This window comes from Pituophis catenifer, unplaced genomic scaffold (assembly GCF_029215685.1).
Source record: "Pituophis catenifer annectens isolate HBS135680 unplaced genomic scaffold, rPitCat1.0.hap2 SCAF_3, whole genome shotgun sequence".
Lineage (NCBI taxonomy): Eukaryota > Metazoa > Chordata > Lepidosauria > Squamata > Colubridae > Pituophis > Pituophis catenifer.
The window spans coordinates 37,329,918-37,351,619 of record NW_027256883.1 but is presented as its reverse complement, the minus strand read 5'-3'; the positions used below and the strand labels follow the sequence as shown (position 1 = coordinate 37,351,619).

The window sequence follows — 21,702 nt, the reverse complement described above, 5'->3', positions numbered from 1 at the left end:
CCTGTCACCCATGCAGCCTTGACGAGATCGGCAAAGCTTCCCCTCAATGTTGTCGGCACTCCAGTAGCGTCATTGGTCAGCGCCGGCAACTCAGATTCGGGAAGCTGTGCTGATCACGTCAAGGCTGTATGCCGCTCAATGTTGGACCAAGCTGGTTGCTGCGTGGAGCTTCCCTCACCATCCGACTTCCCCAGACAGCTGGGGCTCGCCATCACTGGGGGTCTGGGGAAGTCGGAGCGTCTGTAATATCCACCTGGAGGCCTGGGACGGTGGGGGAAACTCCGTGCAGCAACCAGCTGGGTCCAGCATTCAGCGGCATGCAGCCTTGACGAGATCGGCACAGCTTCCCGAATCTGAGTTGCCGGCGCTGACTGATGATGCTATGGGAGTGCCGACAACATTAAGGGGAAGCTGTGCCGATCTCATCAAGGCTGCATGCCGCTGAATGCTAGACCCAGCTGGTTGCTGCGCGGAGCTTCCCTCACCGTCCCAGGCATCCAGGTGGATATTACCGACGCTCCAACTTCCCCAGACCCCCAGTGATGGCGAGCCCCAGCTGTCTGGGGAAGTTAGAGCGTCGGTAATATCCACCTGGATGCCTGGGACAGTGGGGGAAGCTCCGCGCAGCAACCAGCTGGGTCCAGCATTCAGCGGCAGGCAGCCTTGACGAGATTGGCACAGCTTCCCCTCAATGTCGGCGCTCCCGTAGTGTCATCAGTCAGCGCCAGCAACTCAGATTCCGGTTAGAAATCTCTAGCAATGACTAGAGATAGTAGTAGCTGCTCTTACCGCTTCCGTCAGTCTGTCAAACCAACCCCTGACTTTTGAGAAGATTTTCCTGTGTTAAAAAGTCGTCTTATATGCCGGAAAATACGGTAGACTTATTTATTGCCCCATAGTGTTTTACAACATTCTCGGATGGTTTACAATGGAATCATATTTCTCCCAATAATCTGGGTCGTCATTTTACCAACCTCAGAAGATGAAAAGAGAGTCAACCTTGAGCCCCCACAGGATTGAACTTCAAGCTGTGGGCAGAGTTTGCCTGCAATACTGCATTATAACCACTGCACCACCAGGGCTCTAATAATCTCTCCCCCCACCCTCAAAGTCCTACCTCTATGAATTAACAGCTGACATTATCCATAGTAACTTTTTAAAAAACTAATAGATTACTGGATTGATGTTACTTGTTCTCCTAGTTTGATATTCTTGTTTCTCTGTTTTAAACAGTATCAGAGCCTGGAACAGAAATATCAATGGAGAGTATTGATGAATTGGAGAATGTATCCCAAGCAACTGAGCTGGTAAGAAGAACACTTTATAGGTATTGTCTTGAATATTACATAATACATTCTAGTTTGTTTCCAGTTCAACTAGATGTAAGAGTAAATAGAAAAATTAGAATGCCTCAATTAATATTTAATAATATTTAAATAATTAATATTTTATTCTAAAGCTCATAGTACAAGCCCATATGGATTAAATTCAAACTTTTAACTAATCAGTATACATAAAAAAACAAATATTTTACCTGTGCAGCTATCTGGATTCCAAAAGGGAAAAAGTAATTCAGTGCTCACAAGAATATGCACATTATATCTGCCAGCATTTTCTTAAATGAAATATTTTTCTGGGATTGTGTACAAATAATTTAAAATTTTGCCACCAGTTTGGATATGTGAACTCTGAACTATTTTTTTCTTTGAATCCAAATATTTGTGTGTATGTATGTATATATGTATGTATATATATACACACACACATAGACATAGACATGTACATAAAATACAAACAAACAGCTGTATTACCTGGAAAGTGTCAGACACCAATTTACCAGAAATTATAGTGACATTCATTTCTCAAATGCATTAACTATGCTTTTTAACAATGGAGATAAGCTTAAGCAGTGTGACTTGTTTGTGAGCTGAATCAGTGCAATCACATTTTAATTTTCAATATTGTTTTGCAATGTGATGCAAAATTTCAATATAAGTTTACGGTTTGAACAGGATAGGAACAAAATGAAAAATCAGACACTTGGAAAATAGGCCAAATTCACATTATTGTTAGTAAGGCACAATAATATCTTCATTTCTGTCTTTTCATATTTTATTTTTATTCAATAAACCTTATAATTTTTAACATTATATATAGGATACAGTCTAATACAGGTAAAACAAACCCGACTGAAGAATAAAGAACTGCTGTTCATTAAATCTAGAAGTGATAATATTTACCTTTAAAACTAAATTTAAATGGTGTCTTAAATTTTAGCCTACAGCTTTTCCTTCCTTCCTTCCTTCCTTCCTTCCTTCCTTCCTTCCTTCCTTCCTTCCTTCCTTCCTTCCTTCCTTCCTCCCACCCTCCCTCCCTCCCTCCCTCCCTCCCTTTCAGCCAAGTTAAAGATGGGCTGTGAATCAAAAGAAACATTTTTTTTCTTTTTAAATAATGTATAACATGGCAATCAACAATCAATTTATATTTTGACAATGGAAAGATCATATCTGGAGATAAAGGATATAGCTTCAATCAAGTAAGGATTCCAGCTGTGAAATTATCTTTTAAACTCTGGAGATCAGAGTTGATAAGGTCATTCTGGTTTCTCCAATATTATACTGCAGTCAAAAAGACAACATACACTGTGTTTTCTGGCAACTGCAAAATTATTTATGTAACTACAACTAGGCTGCTTTTCTCTCTTCTTCCTAAAGTTTCACTTTTTAATAAGAAAATAAAAGTTATGTTGGTCTCTTTGGAAGCTGTGATGTCACTGTGGCCTTGGGAAGAACAGGACAATGGGATAAAACCGTTTGGTCTAATGGTGAAGACACCAGGCTAGAAAGTGAGAGAATATGAGTTCAAGTCCTGCCTTAGCCATGAAAGCCAACTGGGTGATTTTTGGCCACTCAGTTTCTCTCAGCCCAATCCACCTCACAAGGTTGTTATTGTGAAGAAAATTGGAAGAGGAAAATGGGTTGGACATGTCTGCTGCCTTGATTTATTTGTAAAAATAAATTAATAATAAAGATGGGATACAAATAAATAAAATTAAGTGTGGTAAAAATTTCATGATATACAGCATATAAAGGTAAGAATAGAAGCATACAGAATCCATAAACTGAAACACTCCAATTCCTTGTCTTAATGCTCCCCAAGTCTGCCAAATCAAAAAAAAAATTGCCCAAAAATATTTGGTCTTGCTCTGTTTGGTAATGTCTTTTCACTGGAAAGCCTTCTGGATCACATCAGCACTACTGAAGTCTTCAGAGTCTTTCCAATTGATCTAATCTGCCAGCATTTTTTTCTGTCTTGTCCCTATAATGTTGTTGTCATCTTATCCCCAGTTCATGAGTGACAACATTTAAATCAGATGCATTAATCTTTGCATTAATTAATTGGAATTCTACTTTATTACTATAGGGCTGTGATGGCGAACCTATGGCACGGGTGCCACAGGTGGCACATGGAGCCATATCAGTGGGCACACAAGTGTTGCCATAGTTCAGCTCCAGCGTGCATGCGTGCGCCGGCCAGCTGATATTTGGGCCTTCTGATCCCATCGGAAGTTGGGAAATGGGCTGTTTCCGACCTCCCAAAGGCCTCTAGGGGGTGGAGAAGGCTGTTTTCGCCCTCCCCAGGCTCCTAGAAAGTCTCTGGGGTCAGTGAAAAATGGGCCTACCAGGCCCACCGTGCCATCACATGCTAAAAGCATGCTAAAAGCAGGGGGGCGCATGCGTAAGGGCGGGGCGCAATGAGTTATGGTGTGGGCACACACCTGGGTGACCTCCCTGTGCTTCCCCCGCTTTTGGCACACGACGGCAAAAAGGTTAGCCATCACTGCTATAGGGTATAATAACAGAGTCTTGAAAGCCTGCTTGTGTTTTCTTTTCCCTCAGTCTTACACACCAATGAACTACTTCAGATTATTAAATTACCTGGCTCCTTTATATGTCACTTTCCTTTATTTGATTAGCTTGAGAAGAACCATCTCAATATGTTACTGATATTAACAATGTGCTGACAGGTTGCTTTTGACATGCAGGACAGAACTTATCATTTCAGTTAGATATCATTTGTTGTAAAACAAATTCTAATTTTACAAATTCTAAGTTTACAAATAATTGCAACACTAAACAAAGCTCTGGGGAGGATCCTTATTTTTAGGTAACCATGACCTGGATGACTGAGAATCTCCATAGACTTCTTTGCAAGAAGCAACAGAATCCGGACTGTTTCAATAAAAGTGACAAGTCTATTTTTTCAACCAGAGGATTAATGAAGTTCTCCAGATAGAAAATTCCTTTTCATGAGTAGGAAACTGAATGGGCAAAAATTCAATCAAGCTTAGAAGTAATATAGAAGGGCCCAGTTCCTTACATTCTGAACAATTATTTGACTTTCAAATTAAGCAGTAATGATTTAATTTAGTGTCCCAAGACAGGGAGCAAAACTATGAGCATCTTATATGTTGATCTTGTACAGCTGTTGTAGCTTATCCTGTTTCCATATTCATATTGGCTCATTCTATCTGAGTATAACATTTTGTCCCCAATCATGTACTTTCTATATATATCATTCTCACCTTGGCACCTTTCAAGTGTGTTGGGAATGCATTTTCTGGAAATCTATAAAATGTATTTCTAGCTTAATTAGAAGCCATCAGAGATGCTATTAGAACAGGCATTTCATCTACCATAACTGACCTTAAAATAAATTAAAATGTATTAATTAAAGGTTGGGCTTCTTGATTGAATTGAAGTGCATTAAACAATTTGCTTTTAGCCTACCATTTCTATTTAAAGTTCAATTTTTTACATGTTCAAGTACAATTTCTTGTTCCTATGATTAACCTCAAAATTATTACTTTTGTTTCTTTTAATAAATTTATTTGTTGCAGAAAAAGAGCTCAATAAGTAAGCCAATCATCACCCATGGAAAAGTTTTAGATTTCATCAATAGCTTCCAGTCCAGCAGCCTTACAGAATTCTTGTTCTAGGGAAAAAAAGAAGAGCGTGCAGTAGGCACTGTCCAGACTATTTGAAAGGAGGATAATATACATCTAAAATGAGAGAGAGAGACAGAGAGAGACAGAGAGAGAGAGAGAGAGAGAGAGAGAGAGAGAGAATATTAGATATTAGTGATAGTTGATCTTGCCCTTCTATAGGTTGTTATTAAGAATATTTCTACAAGCCCTTTTCCAATTGTCCAAAATATAAGGAACTAATTAAAGAAGTCTTTGAATTTGGAACATTGATACCAGAAAGAATTTGCTTGTAGTAACCTGAGTTAAAAAAAAAAGTGTTATGTAAGTGAAGAAAATATTGAAGAATCTGGAAAAGGCTTTTTAAACATTGACATATGGCTGACTTTAGTTGCTGGCAAATACATCTTAAATCTATTAGAGTAACAGCTTTCTACTGTTGTAATAGCTGGGGTCTTGCCTTAGTTCAAAGTCAGCTAGGAGAGTGGTCAAAAGCCATTTCCAAAAGTAACATTGACAAGGACATTTTGGTCATTTCCTTTGCTGGAAAAATTGAAAATGCCCATTAAGAAATATTTTTCATATATTTTAACCAGGCTTTTAAATGTCACAATAACATCAAAGAGAATATTAGCATTATTTGGAACCAGTGTCTCTCTTCCTCTATCACCAGAAAGAGAAAGAGAAAGGAGGTGTGGGAAAGTGGAATACAAAGGCCTTTTCAATAACATTTGCATATTCTAGCTTTTCCTCTGGATTTTCTCTAATTATCTTAAAAGGTATAGCCTTTGGTTGATTTCCATTTATTTTAATTGTATCAAAAAGACTTGAGCATTGCTGGTTGCCTTTTATCTTTCATTGCTTTTCATGAACTTTGGCAATTTCAAGTAACAAAGCAAGAATTAGAAAATTGAAAAATAACTTTCTTTTCCCCAGCAAAAAATAGATTTATTTTGTCTTAAATTTTATCACTTCTGCCAAAGCCTTTCATCAGTTATAGCATTACATACTAGTACACCTTAAATCTTAGCTAAGAACTTGCATTTGTGATAAGGCTGTGTTTTCATGTCAATATAAATGTTTTCAGGCATCAACCTACCGAGCTTTTAAATACATGCAATTAAATATATGAGATTTTCTATTGCAGTCTTTCATCAGCTATCTCCCAGCCAAGTATTTCATTTGTCTGGCCACTTCCCAAGAAATGTAAATAGTTGACATATTGATATGTTTGTCTTTGGCCAAAATGGACATCTGTTATGTGAAAGGAACTTAACTGACCTCCATAAATAAAATTTGGTTTGTTTTTATTATATTACTGATTTTTGATATACAGAGGTTTCAATGTTATTAACAGCAGCATCTAATGAAAGTCTCCTTTGGGCCGCTAGATATCACTGTGGAGTCAAATTTTAAATGACTTGTTATCTATTAGTTTTCTTTGCTTTTCTCTTTCTATATGCTGCAGATTCAGCTTTGGGGAAAACAGTTATAGTAACAAAGAATGAAAGTTAAATGTAGGTCTTATGGTATGCAATTAATGTTTCTGTATTGATACTAGAAAAGGACTGTTAAATCTGCAGTTGTGTATAGTTAGGTTTAAAAGTTACAAAATAGTTCTTGTAAATTTTCAGGCGTCTATATTTCTTTGTATAGCAAGTCTCTAGAAAATGATGTTAGTAGTTTTGATGATATTGCAGATCAAGGGAGATAGCAATTGAACTGTGCATTGGTATAATACAAACACACAGACACACACACACACACATAGACACATACACACACATACACACACACACACAAAATATGTATATCAGAGCAAGTATGGTTATAAATCTAGTTGCCTCAGTCCTGGGATAGTGTGCAAATTCTATCTCCAATATCATAACAGGGAGAAATAGAACCAATTTATGTAGCAGGACCAATGTTGCTGAACATACAACTTTTAACAAGGAAGGAAGGAAGGAAGGAAGGAAGGAAGGAAGGAAGGAAGGAAGGAAGGAAGGAAGGAAGGAAGGAAGGATATTCATTAATCTTGTTGATTTGAACATGTAGGTTCAATCTAAGAATAGCAATTTCTCCTCATACATAATGTTAATTGTATAGCTATAAAAATTACCAATTTTTCATAAATTTGGCAAGTCTCTCTAGATATCATTTACTGTACTTCTCACTCTCTTGCTCACATTCATGCATATTTTAAAGCAATATATGTTTAAAGATTTCATCTATTAATGGATGTGGAGTTCATTTATTCGTACGCATAATTTGGTAAATTGGGGATAGAAGGTTAGATGTGGAAACAAACTCTATGCATTGGATCATTTTTGTAAGAAAAACTTGCAAAGTCAGTTTCTTCCTGAGTAAGAAAATATGTCAGAATCTTTTAACAGGTTTTACAGAATTGATTGGTGTGATACTTAAATGCAGGCAGTGTTTCTTTTCTGTACTAATGTAGAACTTCAAGGTTTAGATATCAGTAGATTATATAGTTATGGCTAACATTCCTTATTCTACATTTTAAAAATATAATAACTGTGGTTTAGGGAAATATGATTACATGTCTTTTATCACTAAATGTTTAAATGAAAAACAGAATATCTTTTAACAATTTTGTTTCATATCTGTCAAGATATTTGTGAAGCTCAGACTGATAAATATTTATTCAGGAGCATTTCCAAGACAAACTTATATAGCTTTCTCCCATGGTCTTGCATAGTAACATAGTATTTAATTTGAATGTTTTGGTATTTATCATCAAATGTTGTTTAGAAATTTGGAAGAGTAGTTATATTTTAAAGTATAGATAATTAATATTTAAAAAACTCTTTGTTTTCATGAATTACATGCTTATAATTTTGTTGTCTGCAAAAAAAAAACCCTACCAAATTTACTTGAAGTTTCTTATTTTAAAGATAACTTCTAAAGTCAGTAGATGATTTCTAGTAAACTGTACTTTTAGATATCACATTTGTGATTTTATTACATTACACTATATTAATTTGATTCTTTTTATTAGTTTTATTGTTTTAAATGTGGTTTTATATTCTGTAAGCTGCTTTGAGTTGCCATGGGCGAATAGGTGGAAATATAAATTCAATAAATAAATAAATAAAAATAAAATAAAATATATAAGTCTAACTATTACTGCTATTGCTATTGTCATGAGTTGTTGCAATTATATAGTGGTATTGGAAATGCTCTTTGCCTCTAAAGGAGTAGATTATATTCATATTGAGTATAGGTCAATATGATATTGACCTAAACTGAATGTCTTTCAGTAAAATAAATGGGTTCACACAAACTAAATCATATCTGGATTTGACTTTAACACATTGACCTTAACTTGTGGAAATGTTAAAGATGGTTACCTGATACTACTGATACTAGCTTAATTATGTGGTTAAAAGAATCAGCCATTTGAGTTGATATATGTTAGATCAGCGGTTCTCAACCTGGGGGTCGCGATCCCTTTGGAGGGTCGAACGGCCATTTCACAGGGGTCACCAAAGCCCTCTCTCACACACCCCCCACGCCTTCACTCACCCTCACCCTCTGCCTCTGTTGGATCGCCCGGTCGCCGTTCGCTTACCCCACCCACTCCCAATCTATTGCTGCCTCCGGAGTCCCAGCTGGTGGCTAGAGGGAAAAAAAAAACTGTTTAAATTCTTGCCGCCAGGGCCGCCCTACAACAGATCAGTGTTAAAAGAAAACAAATGAGAAGATGGTGCCTGCAAAAATAGAAAAAACAGCCTCTTTCAGCTTCAGCAGAGGTTAATTAGCATAAATTGATTAGCTCGCCCCCCCACTCTCAGCTGATTTGCTCTCAGCTGTTTTGTGCAGGCTCCTTTGCAAGCTCTTGTTTTCCAAGCTGCAAAAGAGTACTGGAGCAATTTTTTTCCCCCTAGCTAAAACGAAACTGAAAGGGTCTTTGTTGCAGCGTGACAAAATGAGTCAGGGAGAGAGATTTCTTTTTCTTTTTGCTCACTAAAAAAGGTAGATGCAAAAAATGGAAAATTTAGGGCAAAAGAGGAGAGTTCAAGATTTTAAAACACAAAAGAAAAAAAGCTCTATTTAACTAGGGAATTGTAATAATTGAGATACTATTAATTGTATATTGTGTTGAAAGCAGAAATGGTTAAATTGTGGTTTGGAGGAATATATGGGGGAAATTATTTGGTTTATTATTATTGGTAAATATAATTAATGGATTTGTAAGAAATTGGATTGCATGGAAATAATTGGAATATTCATGTTCATATTGATTAATATACAAAAAAGATAGTTATATAACTAATTGATTTATATTAAAATGTTGAATTTTTATTAAACAACTGTATTATATAATTAACCAATGTGAGGATGGATATAAAAATAGATGACAATGCGAAGGAGTATAATATAGAATAGAAGGGAAAAATTGAATTTGATTAAGATTAGAGATAAGAATGAAGGGTTATATTGGTTTTTTAAAAAATTAGGTGAGGAATAAATATGGTAAAAAGGAAATATAGAAATTGTAAATTTAATTGAAATGACTAAATACTGTGTTGGAAGAAATATCCTTCTGGGTTCTGCTCCAAGTGGGGAAAAAGACACTGGAAACATGGAGACTGCTTGGAAAGATGGTTTAATGGTGGACAGGATCACATGGCTTGATGGGGCCCATTGTGTTAGTTTCTGTTGCTATTGTGTTGCAAATGTCCTTTGACAAAGGATTGACTTTCTGCCTCTGACCCATTAACAAAGGGTGAGGGGCAGGAAGGTGGGAGCTGATTTGTCTGTAAAATATGCTTCTCCATTTCTCATCCAGGGAAATATAATATTCTGCCTTTTTAATATTTCCCAAAATATTTCATTCTTCTAGGAAAGGGGTGGGTGCTAACCTCCTACAACTGTTTAAATTTGTGAACCGGCCAAATACTCTGTTCCAAAAAAATACGTTGTATGTTTGTATGTGTGTTTCTAATTATTGCTATTTATTCCTATTTGTTCTCTTTTATTCTTTAAAGTTTAACAATTCATTCTTTATCTTAATATCTTAATATTTGTTTGGGGTTGACTTTCTTCCCTTTCATCTTTTTTATTGTACAGCAATCTTTCTCCTCAAACCTACCACCTCTGTCTTTTCTTTCTTTCTTACTTTCTCTTCCCCCTCTCTTCTTCTTCTCCCTACTTCCTCTTTCTTTCTCCTTCTCCTCCTCTCTTCCTCCCTCTCTTACCTTCACTCCTACTCTAATTTCCCTTCCCTTCCTTCATCCCTCTCTATTACTGTATCGTTTTATGCATATGGACTACTCAGAGGGCTGAAAAAGTTATTTTTGACTGGTCGTCGCACTTTTGACCAGTCCTCGAACTTACAACTGTCCTCACAATTTATGTATTTGCGCTATCTTGTCACCATGGTGAAGAGAAGCAGTTGTGAAATGAGTGACATGGTTGTTAAGAATACTGCACAGGCATAAATGTGAGGATGGTCATAAGTGTGAGGACCAGAAAAGTGCGAGGACCTGTCAGAAATGACTTTTTTCAGCCCTCTGAGTAGTCCCTATACACATAGCCATGGCCACCGGTCACATGACCAGATAGCCACGCCCACCCAGTCACATGACCTCCAAGCCACACCCACAAAATAAGCCACGCCCACAGAACTGGTAGTAAAAAAAATTAGAACGCACCCCTGGTTGGGGGTCACCACAACATGAGGAACTGTATTAAAGGGTTGCGGCATTAGGAAGGTTGAGAACCACTGTGTTAGATGAATCCACAGTTCACAAAATTGTCATTGTGTTCTTCCTTGTTTTTAATTATTCTAGAATCAGCCAGCCTGGACTCTAGACATTATGGATTCAAGAAGTAGAGACTCTTCAAGTCAGAAAGTATTAGAAGGTTCACTGGCTGCAAAAGAACTACAAACTATGGAAAAACACCTTTCTGGTAAATGTTATGCGCAAGACTTTAAGGCTTTTCATTTAGAAACCATGTCATACATGTTTTGGGTGAATATTATAACAAAAGATTACCTGAAGGACTGTACTACTCTGTTGTTTTAAACACAGGCAGTGACAGAAGGTTGTATCAATCAAAGGAAATAACTGCCTCACACAATAATATGCCAGTGAAGTCTTATTATTGCTGTTAGGCAATACTGTATACATTTTCTCAAATAACTTTAGAAAATCCAGTTTTTGAAGGAGAGAATTTTTCCTCAACTCATTTGATTTTTATCCAGGGTATTAAAAATAATTTATAAGTTCTTAATTTTGCTATATTTACGAGACCGAAATTGTCATGAGAAAAGATGACAGATGTAGTAAGAACATAAAGGAATGGAGCACTAATTGTCATGGAAGTAGGACAGTCTCCTATTTTAAGCTTCACAGAATGTTTCTTTATTAAGCTCTTGTTGTTCCCATTTGTAAAAAACAAATTATTCCAATTGCTTATCCTTTGTTTTCCTAATTTAAAAGGCATAAAAATGAAACTACTGGATGAATGCTTCTTGAAAAAAAGAGAAAAACTAGGAAACACACTAATAGTTAATATCTAATACTAACATCTATAACCAAAAATCATTATACCTGATTTTTACCAGGTACTTAAGGCTGATTATTATGATCATCAGACCGTAAACTTTTTAGCATCATTATTGGAGGCAGAAGGCAGATATAATTCTGCTAGCAAATTTATATATTTGATTATTATGAGGGTACCTTCTTTGAAGCTGTTATTAGTTAAAATAAACAGAAAAACCTGTTAATCTGATTCTGTTCTTACAGTATCTTCAATACATTTGCATCAATTTAGGAAAAACATTCTCTGATTAAAATCTATATATTTTATTAGGCTGTTCTTGGGAGGCAGACAATAAAAATTATTTTTAAAACATGAGAAGTTTTAAGGTACTTCCATTAATTATTGAATTTCTCACCTTGCCTATCTGACTTCTTATTTCTAGTTATTCTTTCTACAGCCCATAGAGACGTTCAGGCTCTGATATTTAAATATAACCTTGGCATTCACATTGAACATTGGAAAACATGAGAAACAGCATTTTTTGTTATTTCCAATATTCGAAGAATGCAAAAATGTGTTTGGTTTTCAGCAAATAATGAAACACATAAGTTTCCTTTTCAACTATCCAGCAATTAGTTGGGTTCTCTTGTTATCAACACAGCCTGTTTATAGTTAAAAAGGTTGCTATATAATATTCTCTTATATGTACAGTACTTCCTCTCATTCAGTGTCATTGACATGAGCTTTTTAAAAACAATGAATGGGCCAAATACATGCTTTGATAAATTATTTATTGGCACTGTTCTTTTAGAAATACTTTTTCATTTGTGAAAGTTGATGTTCAAAATCACAATACATTCAATGCTAAATAAATGCAAACAGTTTTGTACTAAAATTGTTAAATTAACTGTGGAGAAATGATTTAAATACTTTACTTATCAGCAGAACCAATCAGTTTTTGCAAATAACTGAAGCTGAGCCAAAATTATAATGGTTATTGAAATGAACTGAAACATAAATACTGCATTTTTCCAACATACCATCTCTCCTTCACTGCAGATAAGTCATGAACCAAGCCATTTGCAAAAACACAGGTTAATTTAATTGAAAGAGGATACATTGCACATTTGGTTTAACTTATAACATCCATGTTATTATCTCTTAAACCAAAATTTTAATAGGTATTTTATAAATTTCAAGCAATGTATGTTTAAAAGGGGTTTGCACATATATTTTAAAACTTAATTCAAGGGAAATTATTAAAACTGTTAACATAAAAAGAACTCATTTGAAAATAACTTGAATGAAGTCTTCAGATTATATCATTTCAAGATTAAAGACATAACTATAATACGAATTCCATATTCTTATTGAAAAAAGGGCATTCTAATGGCGTCTTCCTATATAAGAGAATATAATGAGATCATATATATATTCATCACAATGGAATCATTCAAGAATGATTCAGACTAATTGTTTTGGACTTCACATGAGCACAGAATCTTTCTGTTCAACAAAGCAGTTCTATTTTTCGTGTTTCAATAGGGAAGAAAAAAGGCACAACTGCTTTAAGAATCACTTTACCCTTGAGATGCTAAACACTTCTAAATCATTTTGAAATCATTATCGCCCTAATGTACAGTAATTTTGTTAACGAGACCTTATTATTATTTATATAACCAAACATTGACTTGATCAGAGACCCTTTGGGATCTTATTAATAATGCTGTTCAACTGTAATTTCCAAAATCTTGTTTTAATATAATAGGCTTTAACCAGAGAGAACCAGTGGTTAAGATACTAGACTAGAAAGCAGGAGATCGTGAATTCTAGTCCCACTTTAGCCATGAAAGTCATCTGGTGACAGCCAAGCCACTCTTTCTCAGCCCAGCTGACCTTACAGGGTTGTTGTGAGGAAAATAGGAAGAGGAAGGTGTGTTGGATATGTTTGCTGCCTTGAGTTATTTTTTAAAATAATAAAGGTGGGATGTAAATAAGTAAATAAAAATAAATAACAGACAATGCAGTATTGTTTATTGCAAAAACCATACTTAAGGTTGCCTCTAATTTCTGACTGTTTTCTATAGTTATGGAATTGGAAAAAGCTTGAAAATCATTGAGCCCAACTTCTGGCCAGAGTATGACCTATTCACCAACCTGCCCTGCAAAACAGGCTTTGATTTTTCCAGTATTACCTCTAAAATCAGAATTCTCTCTGGAATGATGCATGGTCACTTCAAGCTGAGAGGTTACATTGGAAGAGAGAATTGTGAAAAATTACATTGCCAAATTGGAAGGGTATTTCTGCTTGTATAAACCACATTTGAGAACAAGACATTAAATGGATAAATGGAGGACAGGGTGAATCAAGCTGGGCTATTGTCACCTCTGTATGTTGAACCAAGATGTCCATATGTAACCAGTTCTATGGAATGTTATTTGCCCTGGTCATGATAATTGTTTGTGTGAAAATATAAAGAAAGGCTATTTGGTCAAGTAGTGGAAATTAGAGTCTGGCTAGCTGGCAATAACTTTCATTATATCTACATTAAGTGTGAAATTAAATCTGAGGATTCAGTACTCCTAGAATTACTTTGGATGCCATAAAGATAAAAAGAAGTAATATAAAGTGAAACATTAAATAAAATATAAGGGAGAGGATTGTAGCTGAAATATCAAATAGCATATCAATGATATGGCAACAACTGTTTCATAAATCTGCTTGTGATTAAAGGACAGAAAGGAGCATAAATGGATTTGACATAGCAAGTAAAGAAAGTCTGAATGTTGACCAGGTAATAATATCCCAACCTGTGATACTAAGAACCAGCTGTTCTGCCAAGATCCTTTATCTGCAGCTTGTGGTTTGGTAGGATGCATTCAAAGCAGGCAAGTCCTGAATAATCAACTACCTGGGGCAAATATTTGAAAATATACAGTAATTGAAAATGAAAGACCCATTTAATAACATTATTCTAGTTTAAGAGCAGAATAAGAGTTAATTTCTATACAAATAATTTATATTTTATTCTTTGTGTGCATGTTTATTCCAGAAGTTTCCTTAGAAGTCTAAAGATGCAAACTGATTATCAGGATACAGCAATTCATATTGTTTGAGGCAGTCTCTATGACATTATGATCTTATTACTTACCAGATTATCAGATAGCCATTAAAATATGAAAAGTCCAATTTTCTGTTTTACAAATGATTTTGGGTAGAAGTATGAACCAGTGCAAGTTTTTGTTAAGAACCAGACAGGGCAAAACGTACAGAAGGGAATGGAATCATAAAGAGAAATAAATGCAGAGCTTTTGGTGCTGTAATTAATTTTGATTCTTAAAAAGAGGAGCAATAATATGTTTATGTATGGCTATATACATGCACATATATCTTTATTTAGATGATGATGACAGATATTTTTGCCCTATATATTTGAACAGTTTATGAGTTTGTCATGAGGGCTATTTTCACTTCTGGAAAGAAAGTCTGAAAAAATGCTATGAATAATAATAGATGTACTTTGGGGAAATAATAAAGAGGTCAGGCATTTCAAAAGTGGCTGATTTTGTATATGTATGAAGTTCATGGACTCACTTTGAATCTGTAATATACCTCTTCCTGGCACCTCTTCAAAAAGCACAATAGTTTATTGGAATGGGCTGATTGATTAGAGAGGATGATAAATCAAAAGATATGTAAACCTCTTTTCTCACATTGAATATATCAAAGACCTCCAAATATTCATTCTTAGGAGAGTGCAGTAAACATGCGAGATCCAACAGTACTAAGAATGGAAAACTTTCTGTCTCATACTCTAATGTAGTTCATGTATTGAAAACAAAGCAGATACTTTTTGCCCTTTGACTTTCTGAGGATTTCCAAAACACCAAATAGTTCAGTTCACTTTAGTGGGAATCTTATCATAGATTCTGCCAGAAGAAGTCCAATGTGACTGGTTTTATAAGAGTGATGCTTCAAAAGGCAGTCAAGTCTCCTCAGTTGAAAACAGTAGCAGTAGAACCTAATAACAGTTTGCTTGGGTTAGAATGAAGCTGATTATATTATATTAATTATATGGTTTTCCCTTATTTTCCTTCTTCCATTATAATGCATAATTTTTGCAATATGCAGACATTGCAAAGGACCTAGCGTTGTGGGAAGAAGGAAGATTATCAAGAAATACCACTGGACAATCAACTCATATAATTCCGCTAGATCACCAAGGAAATTTTAAAATTACCCTTAGCCAGGATTCAGGACCAGTTCAGAGTGGGAAAGATATTCAGCTCCAGCTTCAAAGAAACAAATCACCACCATTATCCAGCAACAATAGCTTGCTAGTCTCCAGTGTTACAAACAGTGGACCTCAGTCTTCCAATACTCAGACCAACAGATCTTCTGGGCTGCCAACTCCCCTAAACAGATCTGCAACCCCAAATACTTTGTTACAAAGACTTGTTTCCCCTAACAACCAAGAAAACAAAGAAGGAACCATTAGTATGCAAAGAAGCCAGTCTTTAATATCAAAGAATCAACTGGGAAGGACCATCACCAATCCTGCAGGACATCTTGAAACAACTGGAGTTGCTCTAGGAAATATCACTCAAAAAAGCAGTATGTCCGAAGTAAGTTTTTTTTAAAAAAGGAATTACAATACTATAACACAGCGTCACTTTATTTCTGTATTAGCCTTATAATTATTCTCTAATGCACTTATCAAGCTTTAAGATTAATTAAAAGCAAAAAATATCAGATTAGAAGGAATTCATTATTTATATTTATTATTTAATGCTACTTGCTGATAAACACTTAATTGCTCCCAAAATTCTATGTGCGGATGTATGTACACAAACACACATGCATACATGCTATTCATTCATGCGTATCCATGTATACATTTATGGAATTACTCTATTTTCCTTTTCAGTGTTTGGCTTGAATATCAAACATATTGGCTAAATGCTTTGTTTTTTTAAAAAAATATTGGCTTTTGGTTATCTAAAGAAATTCATATGGCTGCATACAAACAGGTTAGATCTCATGAAGGGAAAATATCCTAACAGGCTTTAATTCTTTCATGCTTTAATTAGCAATTTAGTCTCCAATTCTGTATTTTACCATGCACGCTAAGCTGTGATATTAAAAGTATACAGAACAATAAATTTCAGAACAGTTATATCACTTAGTTCCCTTGTTTTCCAGATTAGAGGCCTCTAGTGCAGTTTTCCATGCCCCATTTCTAATAGATGAAATGCTTTAAAACTCTTCTTTTCTTTATGGAAGAAACCACATTATAAACATTTTTAAGGCAGGGATACATGAAGAATTTGGCAAAGACTTGCATGTCAGCTCTGAAGTTCTTTTTGTAAAAAGTCCAAGGTTTTAGTTTTGCTATCCTGTCTGAAAGAATTATAAGTTGCCTGATGATCTGAACACTTGTACACATACCCTCAGCTCTGTTGGCATGGAAAATGCTATAGCAAACTTGCAGGTGTGTTACATTACTAGCTTAATTCAAATTCAAACCAAGCAGTATAATATAGATAAATGTTTTTGTTATTGCTCCATTCTGTGTAAACTAATGCTTTGAATTCTTTTCTACATATACTTTTCTACAATTAGTTTTTAGCGTTCAAATATTTCTGTAATTGCAAGTGAGACTGATACATCTATACATCATATCATTACTGTTTCCTTCATTCTTTTATGAAGTATAGATTCTTTGGACCATTATTCTTTGGCGTCTGTGATAGGTCTTAGCACCTGTATATAGGTAGTCCTCAACTTACAACCATTCATTTAGCAACTATTTGAAGTTACTATGGCACTGGAAAAAGTGACAGTCATAAGTCATTTTTTCCAGTGCCATTGTAACTTCAAATAGTTGCTTGTGACTGGTACAGACACAATCATTGCACTATCCCCATGTTCACATCAAAATTAGAGTGTCATTATGTAGAACAGTTGCAGTATCCCAGCATCAAATGATTGCTATTTGCGACCTTCCCAGCCAGCTTCCAATGACAAAATCAACGGGGTGAATTCGGATTTGCTTAATGACCATGTGATTCACTTAAAATCAAGGTCGCCTTGGAGAGGCTGTGACTGGCATCTTCCGTCATATTTGCAAGCTGATGAAGATCTGCATGAACAAAGACCCTGCCAAATGTCCCAAATTTGACATGATTGTCCCTATTCTTGAAAAGATGCAGGAGAAGTGAGGGGCCCATCCCACTCGCTGGCTCTAAGTGCCTTCAGGAAGAGCCAAGTGCCGGAGCTAGGGCTCCCTGCGCACGGTACAGATAGGGGGCCAAGGGCAGGCTTTGGAAGGGGGCTGCTCAGCCTTGTACTCTCCCTGCTGCCTTCACATCCCATATCTCCGGTCATCTCTTATGCCAAGACCACCCTGCACTCTCACCTGGCTGTGCTACAGTTATCTTTTCTACACAGGCCCAGGACAAAGCCCCCTGTGGCCCAAATAAACAGCTGTCACTGGGAGGGGGAATTAAAATTTGCAGTGGTTTACTTAAAAACTGGCAAACAAGTTCATGAAATCAAGTGTGAGTCTCTTAACAACCACCTTGCTTAATAATGGAAACTTAGCCCCAATTGTGGTTGTAAGTTGAGGACTTATACAGTATGTATTGCGTTGACAAGAAAAGAAAACATCTGGATAACATGCTTTCATTTTCTAGTTTGCTAGTAGTAGTTTTACTATTAACATTGAAAGAGATTCTATATTTTTTTGTTTGAACATTGGTTTATTTATTTTATCCTTCTTTCTTCCTCATGGGCATAGGGAAAATTAAAGCAAATTTGTAAGAAAAAAACATCATGATTATGTCTCAGGACATTGCAAATACTTTTCAGTCAAGAGGTTGCATAAAATTGTATACTGGCTTGGAAGTTACTCTCTAACCTTTCTGAGCATAACTGCCTTTTTCAGTGAGTTTGATTGGTATAATTTGTTTGTTTGTCACTTTTGCTGTCAAAAGAATATGCAGGCCTGCCTTCTGTACCACAGCTCAAACAAGTTAATTTTTTCTGTCTAGTTTTTTCATAGTCTAGGTTTAAGTATAGCACAATTCATAAATTCAAAAGAATCAATAGAAATCTAAAAGTATGATTGATTTGATTTTTTAAAGATGAAAAATGGAGGGTATTAGTGGAGGACAGATAGATAATAAGAGTTTCTGAATGAAAGACATTTCTCAGTAATGTCAAAAGTGATTTTTGAGGAAAAATAAACAGGGAGAAAAGGAAAGAAATGTAAGAAACTACCATGAAAAGGAATGACAGCAAAATGACAACTACAACACTTGTATGCAGAAGTATTAAGAGAACAGGTTTTCTTCCAACAAGGTGAATGGTGAGTAGATATAAAGAAAGAGAATATAGAAGCTACTTGGAACTGAGTGAAAAGAATTATGTGTAGAATATCACAATGTATATTTATATTGATAATAAGTATGAAATAGTATGTTTGATGGAATGATCAAATGAAAAAAGACTAGGGATGAGAATACACATGTACAAATGCTGTGAAAATGAAAATGAGAAACATATTGTGTGTTTCTCACACAATGAACTTAATCTAGATTTGTTTTAATATTATTTGAATATTATTATCTGAAATTGCTGCTCATTCTCTGAAACGTCAAGTCTTTGCTTTGTTGGTTACCCAAAAAGTGCTTTATAATCTAAGATAATCATTTTTTATTGTCATGGACAAAAGTCTGTTTAATAAAAAGAAACATATTTGCTTGTTTGTCACTTGTTTCTCTTACAGCACTACAAACAATATAGAACTAGTGGCTAGGAGGTCATCCTCTTATGAATTCTGAATTGCCTTTGCAGCAGGGCCCCACGGTGTGAAATCATGTCCTTCCTGGTAGTTTTAAAATGTGAGCTATTGGCCTGAAAGAAATCTGGATTCTATTATAATTTACAGCTGTTCAGTGTATATCAACATTCATTTGTTTGCTACTTTTCTACACAGAGTTGACCTGTCAATGTGTCAGCTTTGTTAGGGATGTCATAAAGATTAAAGAAAGAGTAGAAGGTTAACCATATGAGTTTTACTTGATTAATTAAATTTGCATAAATTTACATATCCTGCATTGCTTCCAGTATATAGAATGCATGCCCTTGGGAGTGTGTTTGGCTCCATTCAACGTTTAGGAAATTTGTAGTGATCCAACTCCTTTGCCAAGGTTTTAATTGTTAGGTGATCTTGATATTGTATAGCATTTTTAAATTTCTGTATTCTGTTTTTGGTTTGAAATTTTATTAGCTGCCCTCAAGTTTCTGCCTGAGTTGAAAGGTAAAATAACTTAAAGAAATAATAATATGATTAAACCCAAAAAGTCCTAGATATTCAAAAGTTAGTTCAAGAATTTCCGTGAGGTCTTTTGCTAAGTCTTCTTACAGAATCGCAGCTCTCTACTTTCTCTGAAGTGATGATAGAACATCTTGCTTTTGAACTCCTATTTTGTTCTGAAGGGGGGGGTCTTTCAAGACCTGAGGTTTGGATCAGCACTCAGCTTCCACACAAGTACATATCTAGTCTGATTTTGAGCAGATTCATTCAGCAAGAATAAAAAGCAGCATTTTACCCATTCACTCAGTTAAAAATTGCTGTCACTCTTGGTGTAATTTGGGATAAATATATTAAGTTAAGGCAACCCAGGACCAGGAAGGAGAGGCACAATTACTGATTTTACTGTCATGTTTCATAATGTGCTCCTTGCTGCATGCTGTTTTGAGAGCTTATATAACCAGAAAGATTTATAAGTTAAAAAATAAAGTAATAAATATTTTTTAAAAAATAGCATAATTACTTGCATTAATTATACAGCCCAGGGTCTTTCTGTAGCATTTCAATTAGATTTCCATTGCTGTGTTTCATATATAATCTTGTAGATTAGGTAGCTTTTATATGCAGTCAGTTCAACATCTGTTTTGTGAGACCAGAAATAGTTCTTAGACAATTTTACTGATTAATATACATTTTAAACATCCACAGAATTTCCCTTGCCTCCTCCTGAAAAATCCTTGAAATAGAGGAAGAAAATTACCTGATTAATCAGGAGTACTTGAATTGTTTTTAATTAAAGAATCAATTCGATTAATTGCAGACCTAATTTTTTGTCTTGACTGAATTGATTATTTTTTGTGGCAGGATGACTTCCTACAACAATTTCAGCTTGCTCACCAGCCATGGATTTTGCCAACTGATACTGAAAGTGAAGAAGCAGAAGCAAATCGAGATAAATGTGAGTGATTAGTACCAGATTCATTGCTGGAGATAGAGACCTTGTTTAATGAAATAATTTTAGTTGTGTACATTTTCTGGCTTCTAACTTGTAATAGAATTTTTGTCTTTGTTTTTTATTTATGGAAATAAATGTCTAGTTTTCTGGTAAGCCTGTAAGGTTGAGAATAATCCAAAAATAATCTAAACTGCATCATTTGTTCTCTATGCCACAAAATCAGATTTACCTCTTTTTAATGAAAGTGTCACATATTCACAGAACAGGGATTAAAAACTATGTTGTGATAAAAACTTTTGATGAACACATTTGATAAAACATACTAGATGATTTAAACAATATTTGAAAAATATGAGTTCAGTTTAGAATTAGCAGATTTAGTTCTAACTGATAAATATTTCACTACCTCCTGTAACAAAACAGTAATACCTTTTTATTTGTCTGAACAGTTTTTGTTAGTGCAGAGATATAATTTATAAACTTGGGTGTATGGTTCTGCTGCTGATAAACACAATATAGAAAACATATTACATAACGTAGAGAACATATTTCATACATTTATGTAATACAGTTTAAATAAGCAGCACGTGCTAGTTATCTTACTGTAGAAGGCTCAATAAGGTATACATGATGATATAGTAAACCTAAATAAGGTAGGTGGAAATAGGAATTATTCTGACAATAGCATTTGTTTAAAAGTCATAATAGCTTGTGATACAAAGAGGAGAAAACTGTGATTTTCTTAGCTATTTTTGATGTTATGGCTATGAAAGAACATGTGCTTAACAGGTACTCATTAGCACCTTGTCAATAGAATTGGAACCATCTAAACATGGCATGTTGAATACAAAAACCCTGTCAGTTCTGTGGAAAAATATTAATGCTGGATAGAATTTAACATAATAGTCAGGTGGTAGCAGAAACTGGAA

The 21,702-nt window shown here is 35.1% G+C and overlaps 1 protein-coding gene across 1 annotated transcript in view; it reads left to right on the top strand.

Moving 5' to 3' along the window:
* Positions 1–20,784, top strand: part of CUNH8orf34 (chromosome unknown C8orf34 homolog) — an 82,823-nt gene extending 62,039 nt beyond the window's left edge. The window contains exons 10-13 of the mRNA XM_070940984.1: positions 1,234–1,307; positions 10,801–10,921; positions 15,633–16,126; positions 20,683–20,784. Coding sequence (XP_070797085.1) covers positions 1,234–1,307; positions 10,801–10,921; positions 15,633–16,126; positions 20,683–20,784 — 791 coding nt within the window. The remainder of the gene's footprint in view (positions 1–1,233; positions 1,308–10,800; positions 10,922–15,632; positions 16,127–20,682) is intronic.
* Positions 20,785–21,702: the final 918 nt, after the last annotated feature.